Source organism: Vipera ursinii (assembly GCF_947247035.1).
Source record: "Vipera ursinii genome assembly, chromosome: 10".
Lineage (NCBI taxonomy): Eukaryota > Metazoa > Chordata > Lepidosauria > Squamata > Viperidae > Vipera > Vipera ursinii.
The window spans coordinates 13,761,646-13,787,929 of NC_139520.1; the positions used below are offsets into that span (position 1 = coordinate 13,761,646).

The window sequence follows — 26,284 nt, forward strand, 5'->3', positions numbered from 1 at the left end:
CAAGTCTTAAAGGTTGCCAAGTTTGGAGACCTCTGTATTAAAACACACATCCAAGGCAACTCAAGTAAAGAAAACCTAAAAGCAGCTTTAAGTGAAGAAGCTATACGGCAGAAAAAAGTTCAACTGCATTTTTGTGAAGAACGGCCAGGTTTTGAGCAAGTACAAATGGCCCCAAACCAGAGTCTGCATGTTTGTAAGGATGCCAAAAAGTGTAAGCTTTAGGTAGAAATGGAGGTGTGTCTCAAGCTTTTGTCCATTTTTGAACTATTTTTTTAAATGGGGATTTGCATGTACTATCCAAGGGTGTTTGCAGGTTCAATGGCACTCTCAGATATTTTATGCCCAATCCCTGCCTACTAAAATATTCTTTTATTATAAAAACTATAGCCTTAATTGCATTTTGGCATGAATATCATGCAATCATGGAACGTTGCACATCTCCATAATTATGCACACTTCTTATTCCTGTTACTGTATACATAAAGGTGCCCCAAAGGGACAAGCAACAGACAACAAATTGAGATGTATAAAAAATGAGTATTTTTAATAGGAAAAACTTTCTCCTGCCTACCCCCCCAAAAAACAAGATGTGCCCCATATATTTGCTAAAATTGACCCCCCCCAGAAGAGTACCCCAAAACCTAGAAAGCACATACAAACTCACGCAAGCAGTGGATAATCATTATTATTTATTAGCTGTACAGCAGTATATTCTCCTTCCCATAGTCCAAACCCCATTATACGTTTTATGATGTTTTTATTTCATGTTGTTTTCCTAAAATAATGAAAAATATCACACAGTACAGCTAAGTACAAAAATGCATCAACCTAGAATTGGATAGCTAACCTGATAGCTCTCTTAAAAGCGATACATAGAACAAAAGTTCTTGGTTCTGAAATCAGCAAGACCGAGGCTCTATAAAAAGCTTACGCGTTTTAACATGTGATGGTTTGATATACAGGCATCCTTTTTTTTTAAATTTCACATTATTCTTAATTTTTTTAATTTTAATTTTAATTAAACCCCAAATTTTATGATCACTGACCTAGTAAAATTTCCTGCCCTAGGTTTTGACGGGCCGGGAAGCCCTATTACAAATTAACACCTTGGCTTTTAACACAGAATTCATAAACACGCACGCACGCACACACACACACACCAAAAAAAAAAAAAAAAAAGAGAAAGAGAAAAGAGAGCAAAGAAAACAAGTTATGACAACTTGAAACTCAAGAGGGTGCTTTTGAAGTGACACACACGCTTTGAGGCCAAGTTCATGTATTTATTTAGAAGCTGAGCTGGGATGTGCATGTCTGCCACCTTTAACCCCAGCTCGCGCTCTCCCACTGACTTGATAGGTTCCAGTATTTCATTCGGTACCAATTCCTGCATAATTCCTAGTTGCAATAGTTAAAAATGACAGGGTTTTCCTTTTTAAACTATAAGCCCCATCCCACCCCAAAAACCTCTTTAAATGGAAAAAAAGATTAAAATGTAAAAAAAAAAGTTATTTACAAGCTTGATCATTACAAAGATGCCCTACAGACAGCAAAGCATCTGAGAGAGACGGGGGTGAAGCATGCTGAACCTACAGTGCTGACGTGGCGCCGGGGGAGGAGCGGGGTCAGGTAAGAAAAAGCAAAACTAAAATGCAATGAGTTTTACAACCCTCCTGAGTCCGAATTTACAATTAAAAATCTCTAGACAAGAGGAAAAAAAAAGGAAGCCGGAGGCTTCTAGAAATGCATAAACAGCTCCAGAAGAGTCTGGATAAGCTCCAGACAGAGAAGGCCAACCACGGCCTGGCACTAACAGTTAAATGGATTGAGTGATTTGCAAAACGCCCTTAAGGAACTCAGAAAATCAACCAGCAAATTTTAATTTTTTTTTTTTTTAAAAATCACCCCATGTTCCATGATCCGGTTAGGTTAACATTAAACACGGGGGGAGGGGGGAGAGGGGGAGAGAGAAAGAGACACAGAGAGAGGCAAATCACATCCTATCATCATTTGAAGTTTTGTTTCTCAGGTTGTTTGGTAAAATGGTCTAAAAAAACCACAAAAAAAAAAAAAAAAAAACAACGATGCATTTCCCAAAGCCAAAAATAAGGTAAGAAGGAAATAAAATAAAATAAAAACGGATTGAGCCAGTTCAAAAGAGCCCAGGCCAGTTCAGTTTGAGCGTTAAACCCTTCCTCCATCACCGGTCCATCATACTAAGGATCATCTCTGGGGTGAGGTCTCCATTGGGTGCTTCCACTGCGACTGGTTGAGTTCCTGGAGTGGCCCCGACAGTCTCTGTTTCGGGCTTCTTCTTCACTTCCACAATAATGTTTTCAATTGCACCAGTGTTCTGGTCTTTCACCTGAATGATTGCTGTAGCTAGTGGATAAAACAAAAAGGGGAGAAATCAGGCTCTGACTGGAGGTCATGAAAAGTCAGTGACTTGGTTTGCCCCTTGCTAGGCAATTTCACAGCATCTAAGGCAGGGCTCTTCAAACTTGGCCCTTTTATGACTCGTGGACTTCCAACTCCCAGAATTCCTCAGCCAGGCACGCTGGCTGAGGAATTCTGGGAGTTGGAAGTCCACGAGTCACAAAAAGGGCCAAGTTGGAAGACCCCTGGTCTACGGAGGCATGTGACATGTTTGAAGCTCCTTCCTGTGCAGAGTTCAAGAAGGGTTAACCATTTTGATGGTCTCTCTGCTCTATTTGAAGAAAAAAAAAAACACCCCATAACAAAGATTGCAATGGATATTTGAGATGAGCAAAAAGCTGAACCGTTTGGAACGCTGTGGGTGGGATAACTAATTTTTAACAGTGGACAAATCACGCAAGGAATGCTTTCTTAAGGTCCCTGCAATGGGATGGACTGGAAATGGGGTTGCCAGGAGATTCTTAACTAGAGACAACTTAAAGCAGGAGTCTTCAAATTGGCCCTTTTATGATTTGTGGACTTCAACTCCCAGAATTCCTCAGCCAGCGTGCCAGGCTGAGGTATTCTGGGAGTTGAAGTCCACAAGTCATCAAAGGGCCAAGTTTGAAGACCCCTGACCTAAGGCAAGGGTGGCTGGGGAATGCTGGGAGATGAAGTCCACAGGTCTTTAAAGTTGCCAAGGCTGGACACCCCTGAACTAGATCAACCCAGATGAGCCCTTCCAACTCACACCTTCTATAAATCTAATTTAAGTTTATCTTGCCTTAGTTATACAAGAATCACGTATTACGATATGATGTAGAAAAAAAAAATAGGGGTGGGGAATTCTGGGAGTTGAAGTCCACAAGTCTTAAAGTTGCCAAGGTTGGATCTAAAAGACAGGGGGCTTCTTTTCAGTGAGCCAGAAATCTGTTTTAAATCCACATATGGCGCACTGCAGTTGGGTGTTACCATAATGGCCAGACAGGAGCCCTCCTGCATTGCTCTTGAGATTAAACACTTCTGCTCTCGATTTTAAATTAATCACAGCTGGTGTTCGACGTGAAGCCCAAACCGTGGTTAATGTTAATTACAGTAAGTAAAAGGGAGTCACAAGCCAGTAGATGTAAATTATGACCTGCACTCATGATATCTTGAAATCTTGTCAAACAGCAAAATCTTGGCACTTCTTGCTAAAGGGATTACGCAGGCTTGAAACTCAGCCTGAGCTGGCCTCAGGCAGATGTAATTTGTGTTATCTGGTCCAAAAACAGCACCAGGGACCTCCAGTTTTCCTGAGGACGCCTCCTCCGGTACCAAGCTCCTCATCTTAACCTGACTTAACTTTCCTCTTTGTTTATATGGCTGGACCCTACAGTCATTGGTAGAAAAATGGGAAACTTACGCTGGGGCTGTTTGGATTGATTGGCTTTGCCTGGCGGACGTCCTCTCCGTTTCTTGGCTGGCGGAGGAGTTGGGGCCACGGGCTCCACTTCTGGTTCAGCCTCAATTTCAACCGCTGTTTCTTCTTCCTCCTCATTCTCATCCAATTCTGGTTCAGCGTTTTCCTCTTTAATAGGAGCAAGGATTTTTTTTTAAAAAAAAAAAATAAAAAAAAAAATAAAAAAAATCAAGGCAACGAACAAGGAAGAAAATAAAACCTGAATTGCCTAAGTAGGTTCCCCGCTAGGCAAGGCGGTCGTGTCGATATTTCTACCCGGAAAGAAGCCTTCCATTCAAAAGGTGGCAATAGAAGGAAGCTACAATGCCCCTGCCGGACAGGTCAGCTGGGTGAAAATTACTTTGCTACTTGCAAACCTTCGATGGAAAAGTGATGACTCTGGGTGTATATAAACATGCTTGCGTACAAGTGGGCACACACCATGATTATGTTTAGCTTCACTCGGTGAACGTTTTAAACTGAAGGACCTCAATTACCTCAATAACCCTAAACTGTTTAATGGAATGACATGGCAAGATGTTGAAAATAAGTATTTTCCCGACATCAGGTACACCAACGGCTTTCTTAAAACTTTCTGTACTCTTATCAACGTTTTTCCGCTATTGCTCAGAAACTGGAACAACTCAGAAGTGGCTACTGGCAAGTCGCTGTTTTGCATTTTGTGCAATAGCTGACGGCATCTGCCGTGGCTTATGAATCCTTCGGCAAGTTTAGGAGAACTAAAATGTTTCTGGAGCTTCTCTCTTTCTTACCACTGTCAGAAGAATCCTCTTTCTTCGAGCGCATCTTTCTCTTTCGCCCACGTTTTCCTTTCTTGGGCTCCCCTCCGTTCTCTCCTTCAACCCCATCGGGGCCTAAACAATTATCTGCATGTCTGGCCATTGTGTTCTGGTTAAAGAAAGGCAGGTAAATGTTAGGTGTTGGCTGCGTGCCGAGAGGTATCTGAACAACCTCTTCCAGTGAATCAGGAAATACGTTAAAAAAACCCCACACAACTGCCTTCAGGTCATTCTAGACTTGTGGCTACTATTTGGACAAGTCCCTGAAGTTTCCTTGGAAATCGTTCCTCTTTGCTTTCCTCTTGGGGGCTGGGAGAGAGTGTGAGTGGCCCGCAATTACTCATCCAGCTGCCATTCCTAAAAGCTGAACTAGAACTCACAATCTCCTTTAAAAAAAAAGAAAAAAAAAGAATCCGCCTTAACCGCCAGCTTTTGGAAGTGCCAGCAACAAAGAATTAAGCTTGATGCAATCTGACCTCTGAGTAGAGTGATTCAATTTGCAAGAACATATAACAGGTTATGTGCCAAGGATGACCTGGGTCACGCAGTTTCTGAGACAAGGGACAGGAAAGCCCCACAGGAAAAACAAAAAAAAAACCAGAAGGCAGCAGCAAGTATTAAAGCAAGACTGTACAACTTCTGCTGGCTTGCTTCTGCCATGCTTGGTGGCATGTTAAATCCGGACTGTAACCTTGGGTGGGGCCAGGCCCATTTGGGAGAATTTCAGAAGCTTTACAAGGAAAAAAAACCAACACCACAAATGTCTCAAGCAAGTGTAAGGCTAATTGCACCCATTTGGCTCTTTAAATTTAATTCCCAAAAGTGAGAGGGGAAAAAAACAACCCTCCCAGCTTTTGGCTCCGAAACCATCGGAAGGAAGCTGGCAGCTGCGCCAGTCCAGACCACATCTCTTCTCTTCTTGCATCCAAAGTTTTGCAGCCCTCAAAACAGTTCCCGTGTTCAAAAGCAGCAAATGCCGTCCAGATGATCCCCACAGCAGGATTGGCAGAACACGCACTCTGGCTGACTTTGCCAGAAACGTTAACACAGAGGGAGTCTGGCAAACCCACTGGTGTTCAAACCCCATCCCTCTCCTTTCTCTTACTTACTGGAGCTTCACAGGGAGCTCCGTGAAACATTCGTCTCTCCCCCCCCCCCTCTTTCTCCTCCCCCCCCTCAAAATCTTCCCATGAGTTTTGAGCACTTACACGGCGCGTGAACGTTTTGCCACACTTAGAGCAGACGAAGGCAGCTGGGACAAAGTTGGGATCGTGGTAGCGCTTGAAGTGCATGTCAAGCAGCTGCTTCTGGCGGAAGGTTTTGTCGCAATGGCTACAGGCGTAAGGCTTTTCTCCAGTGTGGGTTCGCTTGTGCATGATCATGTGCCGTTCCTAGATGGAACCAGAGGGCAAGGGGTCAAAAGGGGTGGAATGACCCACAAACAGCCTGAAGGTGGTAAGTTAACTGGTCTAGGAAATCCCAGGCTCCCTGTGGGCCTATCCGTACCTGTCGGCACGCATAGTCGCATTGGTCACATTTGAAGCGCTTCTCATTTTTGTGTGACTTCTGGTGCTGGATGAGTGCGTATCGCTCGTGAAACACGGCGTCACAGTAACGACACTTCTTGCCCTGCTCAATGTAGGAATGCTGCTTCCGCAAATGGACACCTGGAAAGAGACGGTCACGTGGAACCCTTTATCTTTAAATCATCATCATCATCATCACGTGGGGAGGAGATTGAGGGATACGAACGGCTCCCTTGTAGGTGATTTTTGTATTTAAGCAAGCCACCAAATTCCTGCCTGATGCTGCTAAGGTAAACGTTTTGAAATGCCAGGATCGATCCAGTTGGGCCTAAGTGCTTAAGGAACTGGAAACCGTGAGACTCTGAGCTCTAGTCCCGCCTTAGGCACGAAAAGCCGGAGGGGAGAATTTGGAACAATCCGCCTCTTTTTTTTTCCCACAGAAGTCTCAACGCATCCCATAGTGCTCACCTAAATCGCTCTTTCGTGCAATCACCGTGTCACAGTGGGGGCAGTGAAACTTGGCCACGTTTTCCGTGTGCTTCTGCAGGATGTGCATCTTCATGGTCCCACTCTGGGTGAAGCGAGCGTGGCAAATGTAACACTCGTAGGGCTTCTCACCTTTGGGGATCAGGGAGAGAAACGGTTAGCTCAAGAGGCCCAGATGTGGAAAAGGCATTGTGGATTATGGGAAAGAGAATATGAGCTTGGATGTATGCGTGTGTGTGTGTGTGTGTGTACACAGTTTTTTTTATATAAGCCAAAATCAAAAGTACATTTTGCTGACAAACAACATATACACTGTTTGTTTGCAGTTTCCTAAACAATTGTCCTTTTTTTTTTTAGCTATTCTTCCATTTATTTGTTTCTTACAGGTTTTTTCAATCTTTTTCCCCTGTAGGAATCTTTGAAATTATTTCAGTTCTCAGGAAGCCTGAGTAAAAATGATGATATCTACATCCCGTAGTACGATACCATGATCAGTAGAGTTACAATGTGTAAACATTTCTACTATTGTGAGTGCTAAAATTGCAAAGCAAGCAAAGTTAAAGAGAGGGAGGGAGGGGGAGGGAAGGAGAGGGAAAGGGAGGGAAAAGAAGGGAGAGGGAGGGAGGGGGAGAGAAAGAGGGGCTTTCAGCACACGCTGCTCTGCGTCATCTTCACCAAAGTGTAATCCGTACCAGAATGGGTCCTCATGTGCCTCTTCAGTTTGTAAGTGTCTCTACTGGCGTAGCTGCACAAGCTGCATTGGAATGGGCGTTCCCCGGTATGAGAACGAATGTGGCGTTTCAACTTGCTAACCTGAAACCCAAGGATGCCGAAGTGAGATTAGCAATGCGCAGATCACTATAGCTAAAAAGATTTTTAAAAAAATAATCCCATGCACTTCTGGAATGATAAAAAGGCCTTTCGATATTAAAATAAATCCAGGTAGTCCTCGACTTACGACAGTGGACTAGTGACCGTTCAAAGTTACAACGGCACTGAAGAAAGTTTTTCACACTTGCAACTGGTCATGTGATCACACTTTGGATGCTTGACAACTGGTTCATATTTATGACGTTTGCCATCATTTGGGGGGTGGGGGTATCGCGTGATCAGCTTCTGCAAACTTCTGGCAAGCCAAGTCAGTGGGGAAGCCGGTTCCACTTAACAACCGTGGTGCTAACTTAGTAACTGCAGTGATTCTCTTAACAGCTGTGGCAAGAAAGTTCGTAAAATGGAGCCAAAGTCTTTTAACAAATGTTTCTCTTAACAACATACGTTTTGGGCTTGATTGTGGTAAGCTGAGGACTGCCTGTAGTACCAAAAAACACCCTTAAACTTTTCCCCTTTGAACAGTATTCGTTTATTCTTTGTGACGCAAAAGGGTATTCTTGAAATATTAAAAAATAGCTATGAAATGGTGACATATTTAAAAGAGGTTCTTTTAATATGATAAACTGAGGAAGGAGTAACAATTATAAAATACAGTGACAGAAACAAGCAAGAGATTATCTGGGACGATTCAAAGGCCAAATTATTAATATTGTAAAAATGCATTCTGGAATTGAATTTTGAAATATTAAAAAACAGATAGAAGCTGCTACTTGAAAGAGTCCTCTGGGAGAGATTGTGGGGGAAAAAAGGGCCTTTCTCTTTGGAACACCCATTCCTTGAAACGTTTTCTCTCTCCCTCTGATCCACAAATTCAGGAGGCAGCAGTTATTTTCACACTTTGAGCTCTTTATCCAAAGTTCTCCCGCTTGAGCGTTTGGTGGGAACATGCTTAAGCCCTTTACCTTTAAAAATGGTATTACTATGACTTTTAAATTTCAGGAGTCGTTTTAATCTGCTGCTGGTTGCTGATACAACACGACATTTTCAATATGGAGAAGCGCCAGCACAAAAATAAATCTACCAAAGACCACCAGAGCATCTGGAATTAGGAGCTCTTCTGTGGATAGCTGCATTTGAAAAAATATATTTTGTTTTCAACAGTTGAAACGCATTTTCAAAACTCAGCAATTCTGCTCACGACCAGCCTCAGAAAGTCAACTGAAAAATAATCAAGGGTTACAATGATAGGCTTGGTAAAGGTGGTTTCCTCTCCTCTCAAACTGCCCACCACTCAACTTGGTCATAAACCTTTTCATCTTGAAAGGTTCTCTGTGACCCCTCTTAATAGAGCCCAAGAGATTGTTACAGAGAAGTAACATGTTTGTTTCTTCTGGGGTGAAATTATGCCGATATGGCTGATAACGGAGTCATAACAAAGTAGAACTGCTGCATTTCTCCTGCTCAATGCATTTTCTGAAACGACAATAATTTAAAGTACAGGTAGTCCTCGATTTTACAACCACAACTGTGCCCAAAATTTCTGTTGCTGAGAAAGACACTGGTTAAGGGTGTTTTGCCCATCATGACCTTTCCTGCCACAATTGTTAAGCGAATCACTGCAGTAATATGGTTGTTAAGCGAATCTGGCTTCTCTGATTGACTTTGCTTGTCAAAAGGTCGCAAAAGGGGAGCACGCGACCCTGAGATGTTGCAACCGTCATAAAGCAAGTCAGCTTCCAAATGTCTCTATTCTGATCACGTGACCATAGGGATGCTGCTGAAAAACAGTCGTAGGCCACTTTTTCAGTGCCGTTGTAACTTTGAACGGTCATTAAATGAACTGCTCTAAGTCAAGGACTGGTCGCTGTCCAGTGAGTTGCTTAGAAAAGATGACCTGTCTTGAATGCAAGAATACAAGGAGTAATACTAAAGTCGAAATAATAAGCGTTGACAAGCATTTATAACTAAACCCTGACTTTATAAACAATCAAGCAAAATCTAGTGCTTTGAGGTCTCATGTTCCGAGAAACCCCAGCTTTCGATGTGGCAAAATTATAAATCCACAAAATGGTTTCCAAGCGATGCCGAAATTAAACTTAAAAGGTAGACCTACAACCAATTTCTACACAGAAAGAGGCAGCGCTGAAGTTTCCACTTTATATCAGCCACAATACACCTAAACGGTGGACCCACCCGAACACTTTTAAGATCCGGAAATAAATGTAAGCTATGAAGGGAACTCTTTCCAAGCTCCAGGCAAAACACCGAGCAGTAAAATTGGTGTAGCTGTCATAGAACGACGATAGAAAACTAGACATGAAACGCACCTCCACACTGGCGTAGTCACACATGGAACACTTGAATGGCTTCTCATGGGTATGTTTATAGCGGCGATGTCGAACCAACTCTCCGCTGGTCACAAAGGCCATGTCGCAGTCAGGGCACTTGTGAGGACGAGTACCTGATGGATGATGGAAATCAAAGAAAATTCAAACAGGCAATGGCTTCATTTGACAGAGACGACAATCACACCCAAGCCTTCGTTGTGCCATTTTATTATTTTTTTAAAAAGGAGATGGCTTTGTATGTAATGTTTGTGTTCTGATTACACAGCAAAGTATGCTTTAAGAGACAGGCCCCACTAGGCTGTTTGTATATAGTTCAGGATAATGTTCTTTTCCTGTGCCAGTTGGGTGCAACTGGTACGCAATTTATGTGCTGTATCCTCAAATTTCTGATGCGCCACAAATTACATCTACAATTCACAGTGGGACTCGACTAAGCCTTCCATTTGCACCTCTCCCAGGAGCCTGTCGGGAAATGGCACGGCAGCATCCCTGTTCACGGTACCTGTGTGAGTGTTGAGGTGATTTCTCAGCAGTGTGACTGTTCGGAAGGCTCTGCCACAAAGGTGGCACTTGTGTGGCCTCTCGTCCGTGTGGCTTTTCATGTGACGGTCCAGGTTTGAACGCCGGGGGCAGGTGTAGCTGCACAGTTCACACTGGAATGTTTTCTTCACCCCTGTTCAGAAAAGAACGTTCATTGCTCTGAGGCGTTAAGAGCCTGCTGCATTCTCCCCCTTATTTCCATTTCTAACAGACAATATGCCCAATTATAGGGAGAAACGTCCAGCACATCTGAGTGAACCAAGAGAAAACATGAGTCGTTATCAAGGACAACAACTTGATTTGTATCCTGTCTTTTCTGTCTAATGGGTAGAAAGTAGTGTTTCCCAACCTTGGTCACTTGAAGATGTGTGGACTTCAACTCCCAGAATTCCCCAGCCAGCAAAGCTGAAGTCCACACATCATCAAGTGGCCACGGTTGGGAAACACAGATGTAAAAGATCAGCTACATTAACTAGGTCGGGGTAGGCAACCATGGCTCTTTTAGGACTCGTGGACTTCAACTCCCAGAATTCCTGAGTCAGCATGGCTGGCTGAGGAATTCTGGGAGTTGAAGTCCACACATCTTCAAGTGGCCACGGTTGGGAAACACTATCAGCTACATTAACCTAGGTCAGGGGTAGGCATGGCTGGCTGAGGAATTCTGGGAGTTGGAAGTCCACGAGTCCTAAAAGAGCCAAGGTTGCCCACCCCTGAACTATAGGCCATAAAGTACAGCAGAAATCACTTGGGGGAGCAATCCTGTCTTTGCTGAGGGGAAACGGCTTCCGGCTTCCACATCCTGCTCACTGGCTATCACGAAAGCTATCTACTTGAACGCGAAACTCAGCTACGTGAATCTCGGGTCCGGAGAAACATACCTTTCAAGGAAGACATCGGTCACAATTAAGCCGTCATCAAGACTTGCCTTTTTTGAAACTAGCTGGGTTGTGTTTTTTTTTTTTAAAATCAATTCAACCTCTGCCCTGGGGATCGGTGAAATATTCAAGAGCCGTGGGAGAATTAATATACAGCCCCCCAAAACCTTGAAGGCCGACCTGCCTGCCCAGCCTTCAGGCGGAGTGCCCAGTGTTACCTTTCTTTTTAATTTTCGTTGGCTTGGGGGGCTTCATGTTGCCCACCACTTTCTCCGCGTTGACGTCGGAAAGCAGGCCTTCCTGCTGCTCCTCTTCGAAATCGTACACAGACACATCCACGTCCTTCCCCTCCTCGGTGTAGCGCAGCTTGCTTTTTTTGGTTTTCTTTGTCTTTTTGGTGGGGGGCTGATAGTCTGGGTCTTTCTGCCAGTTGGGATCCTCCTGAGGCTGAAGTTCCCCTTGCTCCAGGGTCTCCACCTCGCCGTTGGCCCCCACCTTTACCACCTGGAAGCCTTCTGGCAACGGGAGTGTGTGGCAGATCATGGGCTCCCCCTCCTGGAGGCCGCCCTTGGAGACCTCGTTCTCATAGGCCCCCTGAAGTTCTTCCACAGAAGTGGTAGCGACAGGGACAGACACCGGGACGGGGACTTGGACAAGCTGGAGTTCGCCCAGGTTGATAGGCTGCTCTTCCATGTTCACAACCTGCAGGGTGATGATTTGGGTGTCGTCCACGGTGCCTTCAGCTTCTTGTGGCACGGCACCTTCTATGACTTCGGTCTTCATCTGAAGCAGCGTCGGATCAAGCTGTTCCATCATGACCATCTGAACGCCGGCGTTCACATCCTGCACCACCTCAGTCCCGTCTGCTTGGTTGGGCGGCATCGGGCAAGCATCTTCTTCCTGCCCGCCTTCCCGGCGCCTCTGATAGGTCTTCCGTTCTTTGCCCTTGATGAAAGTTTCGGTTTCCTCTCCGATCGCTTCAACTGCGTCTGCTTCCATGTCACCTTCCTGGCGAAGAAACAAAAGGAGAACACCCAGCTTAAGCACTCCCTTTGCCACCTTGCGTGAACTGACGGTGCAGGTTCTCAGAAGCCTGAAGGCCTTTGGGTCAGACAAACGTTGGCCGATTGCGTCTGCTGAGAAAAATGACCAGACCTCCTGTCTTGTTAACAATTGCTAAAATCCCTCAAGACACCCTTCCGCTGAACACAGTGACTTAACTGCTAACCCCATGACTCTCTTGGCCAGGACTAGAAGAGAAATGGGTTCTGGTAGAAGAGAGTTATTTTATAGCTCTCCCAATCCGAACATAGCAAAAGTGACACTTCATAGGAATCCTGTGCCTGTTGCAGTAAGATGATCCAACCACTAGGGATCAGTAATGCGACAGTCTATGCTTCACAGCAGCGCCTCCCTGCAGCGATCCAGCTCTTTCTCCAATGAAAATTAGAAAAGCTACTAGACAGTTTGTAGACAGGAACAAGGGATTAGGGTAGAGGGGGAAAACCCCCCACAGGCTTCCCATATCCATGCCCAGTGAAGCTATTCTTGGGCACCGAGAAGAAGAATGGGAGATCAGTGAAATGTGTAGAGCTGCAGAAGGACAGGCTGTGCTGGGGGGGTGGAGTCAAGAGAGGAATCAGCCTGGAGTCATTACGTTCCCACAAGCGGTCTAAATCCAACCCCTAGAATTCCACTAATTCTTATCTAGCATCAGTTCAAAGCTAACCATTTTATGGCATTTTATTTTAATTCTGATCTTCAAATTACTGAGCTGATGTCTAAGCTCCCCTCTGAAGGAAGCTGGGGAGACGTAAAATTGGTATTGCAACACAGAATGTTCCTATGTTCTCAGCTAAGTTCCTAGACATGAATTTTAAAAATGTATGGAAATAGAAGTATTCAGATCTGTGAAGAAGCCTCTCTGAAAATAGCTTGTTTATTTAAGTAAATCCTTTTTACTATACAATAGCTGCTCACCATTGTGGCACATCAGTCACATAAACAATCTTCGTTGTTTCCTTTTTCTCCCAAGATAATTTCTTCTTATTCTGGTGTTATTTGTTTGGCCACAGGCATTGTATCCTGGTCTGGTTATCTGCAAAGATGAAGCAAGGCTTAGAAAGACTGAATAGCAATACATTTTCAGTCAAGAATAAGTGACATAAAAAGTAGCAATAACTATTTAGATAGCTTAGAAAAGAGGATAAGGTCATCAGTGTAAACTATCATTAGGTATCTGCAGCGATAATAAACTGTTTCAAATAAATATAACTCGTAAATACCACTACAGTGGGAGATAACTGTGTCCAGAAACCCCAGGTTTTTTAATCATTGCTTGGAAACACCAGCCTTATCAAAGAAGAATCTTTTCCCTACTCACCCCATAAATTCAGCCTACGATTCCTTTTGTTTTCAGCTGGAACCTGGAACAACAAAAAAACATTTCAGCATTTATTTCTGCCAAACCAATCCAAAGAATGCATTGTTAATTCCATCCAAAACAAAATGCATTTTCAAAATGAAACACATTTTCTATTTGGTGTGCATTTTCATTCTCATTTTTTTTCTTATCCAAGCCTGGGTTAATAAAAACCATAGTACATCTAGCATTCTGTAGAAGGTTGAACCAGCACGATGTAAAGGCAGGAAGAGCACCCAGCCACTCGTTTCCCCATTGTTTTTCAGCAACCCCGCATACTGTTGATATGAGCTGAATTAAGTGATGTGTTGTTCCAGCCTAAAGACAAAACTAACAGTGTTCCTTTAAGCTAAAGAGCTGGAGCTGAAACCAGAAGGCCCAGAGGGAGAACCTGCCTGAAGGTGCACCATTTAAACTATGGCAGTCTCAAGGCTCCTTGTCTAGAACTGGTAGGGAAGGCAAAGGGGCTAAGCCAGGGGTAGGCAACCTACGCTCTTTTATGACTCATGGACTTCAACTCCCAGAATTCCTGAGCCAGTTGGCTCAGGAATTCTGGGAGTTGAAGTCCATGAGTCATAAAAGAGCCAAGGTTGCCTACTCCTGGGCTAAGCTGGCTCAGGAATTCTGGGAGTTGAAGTCCACGAGTCATAAAAGAGCCAAGGTTGCCTAAACCTGGGCTAAGCAGAGAAGGCCACTGAAGAGGGTTTCAATGGCCAAGGGCCTTGAAGAAGCCAGTGGCAGGTCAATGGTTGGCATGGATGATCTACTGACGAGAACCCTGTGGTTAAGTGCAAGGGGCCACAGCACCACCACAAAAGCGGGTCAAGTGGCTGCCGACTTCAAGATAGGCTAAAATTGGCCAGGGCAGCTTGTCGAAAAGGCAACGGGGCGCGGTGGGCTGCAATGGGAGCAATTCTTAAGATAACATTCACAGCACATCCTGTAGACCAAATTTGCTGCTGTAAATGTCTAGCTGGCTTGAAAGTTAATCCTTATGGTTCCTAGAGGAACTACGAGGGCCCTTATAATTAGTCCGGACCATAGTGACCAGCAGCATTGGGATATTATGCAGTTTGGGGAAGGATTATGCTGCCATTCTGAAATGAATCTGCAAACAAACTTCACAGGATTTGTCATTCCACCTCTCTTTCTCTGCCTGATATCATTCTAGGCATTTTTTTAAATAACTTTTTTTCTCTTGAGGTTGCTTGGGGACTACACATGAGATCATGAGCTGTAGATAGTTCATTATTTAAGCCAGAGTCAGTAGATTCAAAGGAACTCATCCCCTTATTAGATAGCAGACTGTCTTAAACTGTGTCCACTGGGACTGGATACAATAATACATTTTAAGATATATGGTTTGTAATTCAAATGAATGTCAGGGTCAGAGAAAAAGAGACTAAAACCTGTGCAGTATTATCTTGAACACCTTTTATTCTATTATTTCCCACTCTTGGTTTCCGTATCATATAAATATGAATATAAATAAGCCACTTGTAAGGAAACTATAATTGAAAAATTACCTAACTTAAGACGTCAATAAAGGGGGCAAAATTACACATTCACACAGGCACACCCATTTTACCTGCTACCTATAAAATATATACTCCTGAGCACTTTAAAGTAAGTGCCAGAAAGCCCTAATGTTTAAGGCTAGAGCATGGCTATGGGAATTTCAAGATCACTTCTGATATAAACAGGCTGTGTTTTATATTCTAAAGACTAATTTTACAGTTTATTGCAATTATTTATTGAAAACACAGTGACTGGGAAATACTGAAGGACAATTTGTGTGTCTTACCTTCCCCAAGCAAAAAAGAAAGACAAGAACATTTGTTTTAGATTGTTATAATCACAATGAGTAATAAAGGGGAATGGATTCTCAAAAATCTTTTAAATTTTCTATAATCTATTATTCAGATGCGCCATTCTGCAATAAACTAGGATAAGATACTGGCATTATTTGTAGGTCTCTTGCCTTAAATATGCTCAACCTGTGATGCAATATGCACCTGGAGAGGGGGAAGGGGGGGTGGCAACAAAGGGTTTTCCTAGGGAGGCCTGGATTAAGAGACTGTGTAGTCCAGAACTGGATAGGGGAAAGAGGAAGAGGTTTAGAGCAGCCACACCTTAGAATCTCTCAAGATATATCTAGTACCATGGTGGTGAACCTGTGGCACGCGTGCCGCAGGTGGCACGCAGAGCCCTCTCTGTGGGCATGTGTGCAGTCGCCCCAGTCCTAGGCCTTCAGCTGGGTTTTATAAAACCTTTTCCCTTTAGGCCTCCGCCACCGTGTGGGGGGGAAAAAAGTTCAATCAATCAATTTCAACTTCTGGGGGGGGGGGGAAGATCTCACAAAGTTGGAATTGATTGAACTTTTTAGTCCCACCCGGTCTGCTGTTACCACCGCAGCCACGCCCACCCAATGGGCCACGCCCACCCGGCACCCGACAATACATTTGTTGAGTTTTGGGTTGCAGTTTGGGCACTCGGTCTCTAAAAGGTTCGCCATCACTGATCTAGTAGGTTAGGAGGTTATAACTTTAGTTTGGCAAGTGTTTTTCCATTAGGTGTAAACAAATAAAGAACTGGATCCGATTGTACAGGTAGTCCTTGACTTACAAAAGTTCATTTAGTGACAGTCCAAAGTTACAACAGCACTGAAAAAAACGACGTGTGACTGTTTTTCACACTTAGGCCCATTGCAGTAATCCATGGTCATGGGATCAAAATTCAGACATTTGGCAACTGACTCATACTTATGACGGCTGCAGTGTCCTGAGGTCACGTGATCATCTTTTGCAAACTTCTGACAAGCCAAGTCAACGGGAAAGCCAGATTCACTTGACAATTTATTTTTTTTATTTTTATTTTAATTCCATTTATATCCCGCCCTTCTCCGAAGACTCAGGGCGGCTTACAAGCTTAATTACGTTACTGACTTAACAACTGCAGGGATTCATTTAGCAACGGGGGCAAGAAAAGTCGGAAAATGGGGTAAAACTCACTTGACAAATGTCTCACTTAGCAACAGAAATTTTGGGTTTAATTATGGTGATAAGTTGAGGACTACCTGTAATTTGCTGTGTATCTTTGGGCTTGACACAGCCTGGATTGATTTTTCTACTCTAATAATTTATTTATCAATCTATTCGAATTGTACCCTCAAAACAGTCCATGTTGCCTGTGGCTTCCAGCCAGCAGTTCAATGCAGATATTTATGTATGTCAAAAGACTCATTTAATACAATAACAGTGTGAAATAATATATTAAAAATTTTAAAATCCAACATTAAATGAGATTTTAAACTATAAGCCGCCTTTTCAATTTGAATATTTGTATAGTAAATTCCTAAAATATTGGTCTTGGCTCAAAAAAAATTCAAAATATTTTGATTAATCAATACATTGGCTCCTGTCAGAAATACTCAGGGTACATTCTGTCTTTTACAGAGTTGCTAACTGAAAAGCCAACACGATTATGTTAGAAGTACAGATTGATAGCAGATAAATCCAGACATTGAAGGTAAGACTAGATAATATCTCATTCCATGGCAAGGTGAATGCAGTTAAGTTGACAGGAGAGCTAAGGAATTTTAAAAGCCTACACAAAACCCATGAGATTATTTCCAAAGCAAGGTAGGGCATAACAGTTTGTAATTCTGAACTATATTTCACAATAGGCTGTGAATTATCAGGTCACAGGAAGAAAGTATCTCCAATACAATAGTGTGAATCGCTCAGGAAAATGTAGTAAGGAATAAGCCCCCTCTAAAAATCAATTAAACTGCAATGCAGGTTAAATTCTATTTGTACAGTAATAAAGAAGTCATACAATATTTGCTGGACTGATTCAATCAGTTCCAGCATTTAATCAGGCCCCCTAACCTTTTGGGTTTTTTTGTTTTTAAAAATTCTTTATTGAAAGGATACAGAATATAAAGCAAACTACCAAGTACATAACAATAACAAAATGAAACCAAACAATGGATAAAAATAAAAATGATAAAAAGACAAGGAAAAGGAAAGCAAACAAAACAAATCTACATTTTATATATTAAACTACAGTCACTGTTTTACAAAAAATACAATATAATAGTATTGTCAAATACTCTCAGTATTATATTAACAGTACATAAAAATTATAAAATAAAATCTACGCCAAAGAATATATTGATTTATCCTCTGATTAATAGAAAATATTGCCTTTTCTAAGACAGACTAGTTATAGATTTCCAAAAGCCAATTTTTAATATCTGGAATATGATTACTTCTCAATTCTCAATATTATTCTTTTAGCCACCCCCCCACCCCCCATTATGCACACTAGAACTATAATTCCTTAAAGACAAGAGGTTCTGTCTACGTAAGTCAGGTTCTACTTATATAATATTACTTGGTACATAATTCAACATTACATATTTAAACATTTCCCCATGAATCATATACATTATTGCACTTTTGATAAAGATACGCTATGGATTTAACTTTTAAATATTTAACTTTTTTGTACAATTCAGTATTAGGCGAAAAAGTGCAGAATGGTAATTTAAAGATCATATGGCCTTCATCTATTTCATGGTAGCCAAAAGATTAAAATGAAAAAGAAGCTAAGCGTATCAATAAAAAGAACAATTAATTTAGTTTTTGGAAAGAAACCACATTTTGGGAAAGTTGAGGAAACAGACTAAACACAAATGGATAATATTTGAGAACCGTAATTTTTAACACAAATAACTAAGCTATCTGACTAAAAAGACTATATATAAAATTATCTAAAGATAATTATCTAAAAATATCTTTTGGAAACCTTTAATTGATATTTATATGTCAAAAGCAGAATTGTAACTATCAGGGTAAAATAGCAATTGTTCCCACCATCAAAAGCCTGTTGAAGATGCTGCTACAATGAATATCCACCACCAATCTAGGGATTTCTACTTTCATGTGTAACTTGGAATAATATCTATCCACTGTAATACTTATTTTAGCCTTTTCATTCATTAATATACCTAGTGACAACTTTAAGACTTGTGGACTTCAGTTCCCAGAATTCCTCAGCCAGCTGGCTGAGGAATTCTGGGAGCTGAAGTCCACAAGTCTTAAAGTTGTCAAGGTGGCAAACACCGGATCTAGCCTTTCACCTCCCTGCATGTAATCATACATTCAAGTCCACAGTATATCTTTTTTTCCCCTTTGGTTTTAAAGCAATCTACGCTGTTCATCTCACCTAGTGACTTTTTACATTCCAATTATGTGTGCCACGATTATCATCACGTGGACGCACAGATAATGATCTCTTCCACCCACCATGGCTTGGTTCAATTTAGGTTTTCACACAATACTTTTTAGTAACATAAGGTACAGATTAGATCATCAGCCTTAGTGAAGAGACTAACGCTCAATTTTGGCACATGTTGGCTAGCCTGCACAACAGCAACCAAAGCCCAATTTTGCCCTAAAAAGATATTTACAGAATTTTATGGAGGGTGAGATTTCTACTTTCTAATCTAGAAATTATGTTGCAGTCCAATATACCGTGGCTCAGAGTCCACCTTATCAAGAGGTATTTGCAGTTACAAAGACACTAAATTCATGCTTACATCAACTTTACAGCGTAATTTGATTTCATAAAACTGCTTTTTTAACAGGCAATACTTTGCCATCTCAGAGCAAAGCAAGCCAGTGATGTAAGCCAGAGGCAATTTACCCTCCATCCTTTTTCATGAGTTTCCCCCACCCCAAAAAGAGCAACCAGTTGGGGTGGGGGGTTAAGAAACCACACTCTTAAAGCCGCCTTTGGTCTGATCCTGCCCAGTTTATCTTCTCCTGTTTATCACAAACCACTCCGAGCAAATAAATTATCTCTGATCTTGAAGCCCTTGCCTAATTTTGAGGAAGAGAGTCAGCAGGCCTGCCAACTTTCCACCACCAGCAGCAGCTGCTTGATGGGGCATAAGCTTCCTTCCTTCCTTCCCAACTGTCAACGCTTCCAATCCAAGAAAAGAAAGGAAAAATTTAAAAAAAAAAAAGCAACACGGCCCAAATCGAGCCAGGCATAATAAGATAAAATAAAATAATAAAATGAAAAAAGTGCCTTTCTACTGAACCCCTCCCCTCCCCACCGATGGGAATCAAAGCAGAAGGGCGGGGGAGGGGAGAGCCGCCCTTTCCCAAGGCTGCCAGAATTAAAGCCCGGGGACAGATGGCACCGAGCCGGGCATTGCAAAATCCCCGCAGCCGCCGGCCCGGCCTCCCTCGGCCGGCTGTCTGAATTGCCCTCCGCCGAAGATGGCAGTCGGGCGGGGAGAGCCACCGGGAAGGAGCCGGCGGCGGGCTCCGAGCCGGGTATCCGGCCGAGAGGGGAGGGGGGACGGACAGCGAGAGCCCCGGAGCCGGCGGGCAGCCCGGCCTGAGCTCCTCCCGGCGGCTTCGGGGCGAGCTCGGGCGTCCCCGCCTGGCGCTCGGCCGCGCTGCACGGCGCTGCAGCTCAGCCTGCCTGGCAAGAGGGAGCTCGAGTCCCGCTCTTCAGCTCGCAGCGCCTCTCACGCCGCAACGCGCACAGCGAGCAGGCGGCCGGCGGCGGCGGGCGGGCAGGGACGGGCGGCCGGGCCGACCGGCGCCCCGCAGCACCAGCACGGTCAGCCGGGGCGGGAGGCGGCGCGGAGGGCGCGGGGGAGGCGGCGGGAGCGGGGCCGGAGCGGGCAGAGGCGCCTCCGGGAAGCCAGGGAGGGCGGTGCCGCCGCCGCCGCGGGACGGGGAAGGGCCGAGGCGACGCGGCTGTCGTAATGGCGGCGGGGCGATCCCCGGAGGCGGCGGGCTCGGGGCTGCGCGTCCCGCGGGGCGGCCATCTAGCGGCCGGCCGGGCTCGGGCAGCGCGGCCCCGGGCTGGCGGGGCGGCGGCGGGGAGCGCGTGTGGGCGGCGGAGGCGGCGTCGCGGCCTGGTTCCGGCAGAGGCGCTGCGCGGCCAGGCCGATGGGCGGCAGTACCAGGCCGGCATCGGGGCGGTGGGGACGGTAGAGGGAGACAAAGCCCCGCTCCCCATCGGCGGCGACGGCGCCGCGGCGGGTCCCAGCCCGAGCCCCATCGTGACACCTAGAGGCCGGAGAAAGCGACTGCAAACCCCCCGCGCCGCTTACCTGCCCCGGAGGCGCCTCCGGGCCGCCCCTGCTGCCCCGGGCCCCGCCCCGTTGGGCTCCGCAAAGCCTCCGCTGCCGCTGCCCCGCCGCTAGCGGCCACCGCCAGCGCCCAGCACCAGCTCGCGGTTTAATCGCTCCACAGTCGCCTCGGACACAAAATGGCGGACGGGGCGCGCAGTGCGCCTGCGCCAGCCCGGCAGCCGCGGCCGCCGGAGCCGATCGAAGGGAGGAGGGAGCGGGAGAAGCGCCCGCGCGGGGCACCATGGGAAGAAACGCTGGGCGCTAACTTTAAATGCCGACGGCCCGCTCGGCCGGCGGCGCTCAAGTCGGGCGCGGGGAGGGGGCGTGACGTCACGTCCCACCCCACAACCGCGAGCCTGGGAGGGCGGCCGGCACCCGGAGGGGCTCTGACGGGGCCCCGGCTGCCCGCCTGTCTCTTCCCTCGGGGCTCGTGGGCAAGAAGGGCGCCGGATCTTTCGGCCGCCCTGCCGGGTCGGGCCGCGGCTGAGCGGTTTTGGCGGGAAGGAAGAGGGCGAGGCAAAACAAACGGCAGCCCCGGGGATCTTTTCGCCGAATGGGCCACGTCGCCCTCTGGCGCCCCCTGTAGGCGGTGCTGCCCAGCGTGCGGGGACAGTATTCCTGTTTGTTTGTATCACAGCTTTATTTATTTTTTTCCCCCTACAACAGGGGTAGGCAACCTCGGCTCTTTTATGACTCATGGACTTCAACTCCCAGAATTCCTGAGCCAGCTTGGCTGGCTCAGGAATTCTGGGAGTTGAAGTCCATGAGTCATAAAACAGCCGAGGTTGCCTACCCCTGCCCTACAACAACCCTGTTGTTGGGCTGAGAGAGGGATTGGGCCAGTCACATTCTGGGCTAGCGTAAAGGAAGCATCTGTACATACATGCATAAACACACACGCTTACCTCTTTTTGCATACCTGTGCATGTGCATGTCTGTGAAAAGTGTATGTGGATCTGGGTATGTATGGTATAGTTAGTATTTTCTTCTTGAGCTGTGGGGTTGGGACTAGAAGGCCTCCAAGGTGCCTTCCAACTCTTTTACGATTATACTTCCACTTAAGCCACACATAGTGCAGCCACAGGCACATGGGATAAAACGAACAAAATGCGCACCATTGCAAACTTTTGCAGTCAAATATAGAGACAGACATAAAAGATTGCAAGGAATGGCCTTCATTTTGCAAGAAGATACTCAAAGATAATGCAAAATCTGAAAAAAAGCCTTGGTTCAGCAGTGCCAGGATGGGACATAATTGTAGGATACCACGACGTGATGCAGATGGGCATAATGGCTAATAGTTGTGAGACTAATCCAGAGTCATGCTTATTTTGCCAGAGGCATAATAGTACAAAAAACACGATTAACTGGTTGGAGGCCTTTAAAGAGAGTTATTACTTTCTTTGAAATTTCCAAGGACAGCACAGTATGTCCTAATGGGCAGATTTCAGATATTCCATTAATCCGTATGAGTTAATGTATTGTACTGCTTTCAGAACAGGAAGTGGTGGTGATTGGAAGAGACTAAAGTTCCCCATTTTGCACATATAAAAATCCATATTTCATTTGAAAAAGACTTCTGTCTTCCAATAATATAGGAAGTACTTGCTGTTAGCATTTCTTAACCCCCAAAATGGTTAAAACGCCCTAAATAAAGTCAGCTCTTGGGAACCTCATAGATTTCTTTCTTTTTTAAAGTTTTATTATTTTTTAAATAGAATTCAATAATTATTGTTCAACAAAAACCTGTTGTCTGAGTATCTTATTCACTAATACTAACTAAATTCCTAATCCCTAAATCTTTTCTCTAACATTGATAAAATAGGTCCCAAGTTTGAAAATATTCTGTTTCTTGTTTTTCTTTCAACCTTAAAGTAAGTCTGTCCATTTCTGCACAGTCTAATATTTTTTTGATTATTTTTTCTTCTGGTGGCATTTCTTCGTTCTTCCAATATTGTGCAAATATAATTCTTGCTGCTGCTATCACATGTAGAATCAAATATGTACTTTGCTTATCAGGTTTTTCTGGCATTATACCTAGTAAAAAAATTCAGGTTTATAACATTTTTTCTAACCAAGTCTGGATTATTGTCCAATATCTCCTTGCTTTAACACACCATGTGGATTTCTTGGCAATGCTACAGAAATGGTTTGCCATTACCTTTTTCTGTTTTTAAAATGCTATTTGGAAAAGGTGCTGCTAGACTTCAGGGCTTGTTTTGTCACCCCGTAGTGTACTAACTCGGACCTCTTCAATTTGTTCTACAGGTTGGGCCTACAATTCCTCTAGTTTTCTTTAATTAGAAATGAATTTACACTTTTCTGGGTTTCACTTCTTTCAGCAGAATGCACCTTAAAATGTCCTAAGCAAGGCTGGGAAAGGAAATCCATTTTACACAGTTAAATTATGATCTTTTTCATATTGCAACAAAAGGGTGATCAGGTTCGTTGCTTTGTGTCACAAATTGCGGCAGCCAGCATTCGAGGTGAAATTGTAAAGCCATCTATGCTCACCAATTGGAATTGTTGGATGGAAACCCCAGCTAACAGAATATCGATCGTCGAACTCAAAGCAATGAGTTTTGCCCCATTTTATCACTTCTCTTGCCGCAATTGTTAAGTGAATCGGGATATTTGTTAAGATTTGCTAAACGAATCTGGCTCCCCCACTGATTGCTTCAGATTGCTAATGGTGAGTCACATGACCCCAGGATACCGCAACCATCATCAATGTGAGCCAGTTGCCAAGCATCTGAATTTGGTCACGTGACCATGGAGATGCTGCAAAGGTCGTGAAAAACGGTCCTAAGTCACTTCCAGGATCATTGTAACTTCTAATGGTCACTAAAGGAATAGTTGTCGAGGACTACCTGTATAGTAGCTAATGCTTGCATGTGGTTTATTTAATTGGTGTCACCCCCTGCATATCCTGCACATACTCAGGTTGCCCCATACTGCCATGGTTAGAGTGCAATCAAGTTGATTTATAATTATTTTAAGAAATAAAAGATGCACTCATGGGCAAGTATTTCACCTGTTTCTTGTACGGTATTATTTATAGCCTTTCGAAACACACAGTTTAGTTCCTTCTTCACATTCCATTCCCAACATTTCCCGTTCAGGCATTATTGTTTATTTATTTCATTGACGATTAGCTGCCTTAACTCCAGTGGACTTCTGAGAGCAGAGTAACAGACTGAAGTTTCTTAGGCAATCTGAAGTTATCTGAATTTTTTCTTAGTGACAGTGGCAAAGATTGGAGTGAATGGCGACCCCAATCAAGAATTCTCAGCCGGAGGAACCATTTTCCTTTGTTGTTAACTTTAGGGTTCCCCCCCCCCATCTAGAATACAGGCACTCCTCGAGTTACAATGGTTTGTTTAGTGATCGTTCGAAGTTACAACAGCACTTAAAAGTGACATGACCATTTTTCTCACGATCATCCCCAGATCATCCTCACGGTCACCCTGATCAAAACAGAGTCACCTGGCAACTGACTCATATTTATGACAGTTGTGGTGTCCCCACATCATGTGATCCCCTTTTGCAACCTTCTGACAAGCAAAGTCAATGGGGAAGCCAGATTCACTTAACTGTTAACTAATTGGGGTGTGTGTGAAAGCCCTAATAAGCAGGCATATACATAGAATGAAGGCTACTGCTAAGCTTGTAAGCCGCCCTGAGTCTTCGGAGAAGGGCGGGATATAAATGGAATTAAAATATAAATATAAATATATAATTTAACAACTGCAACAATTCACTTAACCACAGTGGCAAGAAAGATCATGAAATGGGGCAAAACTCACAACAATTGTCTCTCAGCAACAGAAATTGGGGGCTTAATTGTGGTTGTAAGTCAAGGCTACCTTTAGGAGCCTCTGAGGAGTCTTCTTTTAGGTAATCGGTGAAATATTTTTGTGAGCTTGAGTTGTGGTTTCCCCCCCACACACACATTGTTTTAAAACTATTTTGAATATTTTAAAGGAAAACTAGAAACGAACATTGTATAGCTTTTCAGTCCTGCAAAACAGATATGCTGACTTGTTATGTGTGTTCGATCCTCAAATTTGCCCATCTGGCTTTTAAGGGCAACCCCCCCCCACTTAAGTCTTCTTTGTTTAATAGATGATAAAATAAAGCTGTTATATTTTGCTGACCAAATTTGCAGTACTTACTTCCTACAGCTACTGGGGAAATCTCCCGCCCCCACCCAAAAATAAATAACGTCCATAAAATTACACACTTTCAAACTTATTTGCTCAAACTTCTGTTTATTTCAGGCTTAAAGTCAAAATTAGCCAAACCTCTTGATAATTACATTATATATATATATATTTATAGCTATGTAGATGTACAGATAAATTTATAGATACTTTGTAAAAAAGGACATTTTGCTTCCATTTGGCTGCTGCCTCCCTCCCCACCCAAACACGCACACACGCGCACACACACACACACACGTACATAAAAAATATTAAAATAGCACAAGAAGAGGCAACTTTCGCCTGTTTCGTTTCCATCTTCCATAGCATCGTCATTAAAAAAAGACATTGGTTTCCCTTCCCTTGCTGGGAATAAAGGACTCCTTCCTGTGTCTTCTCTCTCTCCGCCTTGCAATCCAGAGGAGAAATTTGCAATTTATCCAAAGCACTAACAGAGGATCTAGCTGGCCCCAATTTCCTGCAAGATTCACAGTCCCAGAGGGTGGAGAAAACAGTGGAGGAAAGAACAGGTTAAGCATTAAGCAGGACTTTCAACATCCATCTCAAACTGATGGCCTTTCCTACTATTGCCGGGTTTGGTTTTTTTTCTTCCAGAAAAGGCATCTATTTTGGTCCTGGCTAACGATAACGTGCCCAGTTCAACACCGTCCTCCAAATTCAGTAGGCTTTTGTAGGAGGAGAAAACCGCAGAGGGGATCCCCTCCATGCCTTACATTCCTGTTTAGCTGCTAGAGCCAACGAGCTAAGGCATTTCTCCACGTAAGGCAGCAGGCCAGCGGTGCTAATACTGCTGTGTGGGCATGCCCCAGAAGTGACAGAGCTGCCCACTCTGTGATAGGCGGATCTGACTTTGAAGGACTCCTCTGAGCCTCTGTGCCATGCAAGGTCCGTGCCCAACGAAGGATCAGCAGGTGGGTCTACGCTGCATCCTTCAGAATGCAGTACTAGCCATGCTGCCTGGGGCAAAGATCCGTGGCAAATTGTCCAGGGATTCTTCTAGCCTTCGATGAGCTGACTTGCCATCGTCTCCTGAAAAGATAAGACAGGAATCAGGTGCCCATCAGGAATAATTTCTGCCTCAACTTTGGACACAAATCTGTAAATCAGGGGTCTTCAGACTTGGGCCTTTTATGACTTGTGGACTTCAACTCCCAGAATTCCTGCTGTAAATGCTAGATCAAGGGTAGGCAACCTTGGTTCTTTTATGACTCGTGGACT

The 26,284-nt window shown here is 44.2% G+C and overlaps 2 protein-coding genes across 7 annotated transcripts in view; both read right to left on the reverse strand.

Annotated features, from left to right (window-relative positions):
• Positions 1-737: 737 nt before the first annotated feature.
• CTCF (CCCTC-binding factor) lies at positions 738-21,476 on the reverse strand. The gene is made up of 13 exons (XM_083370740.1): positions 20,823-21,476; positions 13,643-13,685; positions 13,240-13,357; positions 11,478-12,267; positions 10,347-10,517; positions 9,824-9,957; positions 7,358-7,478; positions 6,648-6,797; positions 6,160-6,320; positions 5,862-6,044; positions 4,627-4,762; positions 3,818-3,982; positions 738-2,379 (listed from the first exon to the last, which is right to left on the reverse strand). The coding sequence occupies exons 3-13, from the start codon at positions 13,240-13,242 to the stop codon at positions 2,198-2,200; spliced, it is 2,196 nt and encodes a 731-aa protein (XP_083226866.1). The 5' UTR covers positions 13,243-13,357; positions 13,643-13,685; positions 20,823-21,476; the 3' UTR covers positions 738-2,197.
• A 3,628-nt stretch (positions 21,477-25,104) lies between these two features.
• The window catches only part of RIPOR1 (RHO family interacting cell polarization regulator 1), a 95,903-nt gene continuing 94,723 nt past the window's right edge, over positions 25,105-26,284 (reverse strand). For all 6 annotated transcript variants that reach the window (XM_083370737.1, XM_083370736.1, XM_083370738.1 and 3 more), the window contains one exon: positions 25,105-26,095. In XM_083370737.1, coding sequence (XP_083226863.1) covers positions 25,998-26,095 — 98 coding nt within the window. In that variant the 3' untranslated portion in view covers positions 25,105-25,997. The remainder of the gene's footprint in view (positions 26,096-26,284) is intronic.

What these genes read in the sequence shown, in the direction of transcription:
- CTCF (XM_083370740.1), bottom strand. An exon ending in GTGACTACGCCAGTGTGGAG is followed by an intron (nt 7,479 to 9,823) that starts GTGCGTTTCATG and finishes CTTGGGTTTCAG; the next exon opens with GTTAGCAAGTTGAAACGCCA. An exon ending in GCGACTATGCGTGCCGACAG is followed by an intron (nt 6,045 to 6,159) that starts GTACGGATAGGC and finishes GGTTCCATCTAG; the next exon opens with GAACGGCACATGATCATGCA.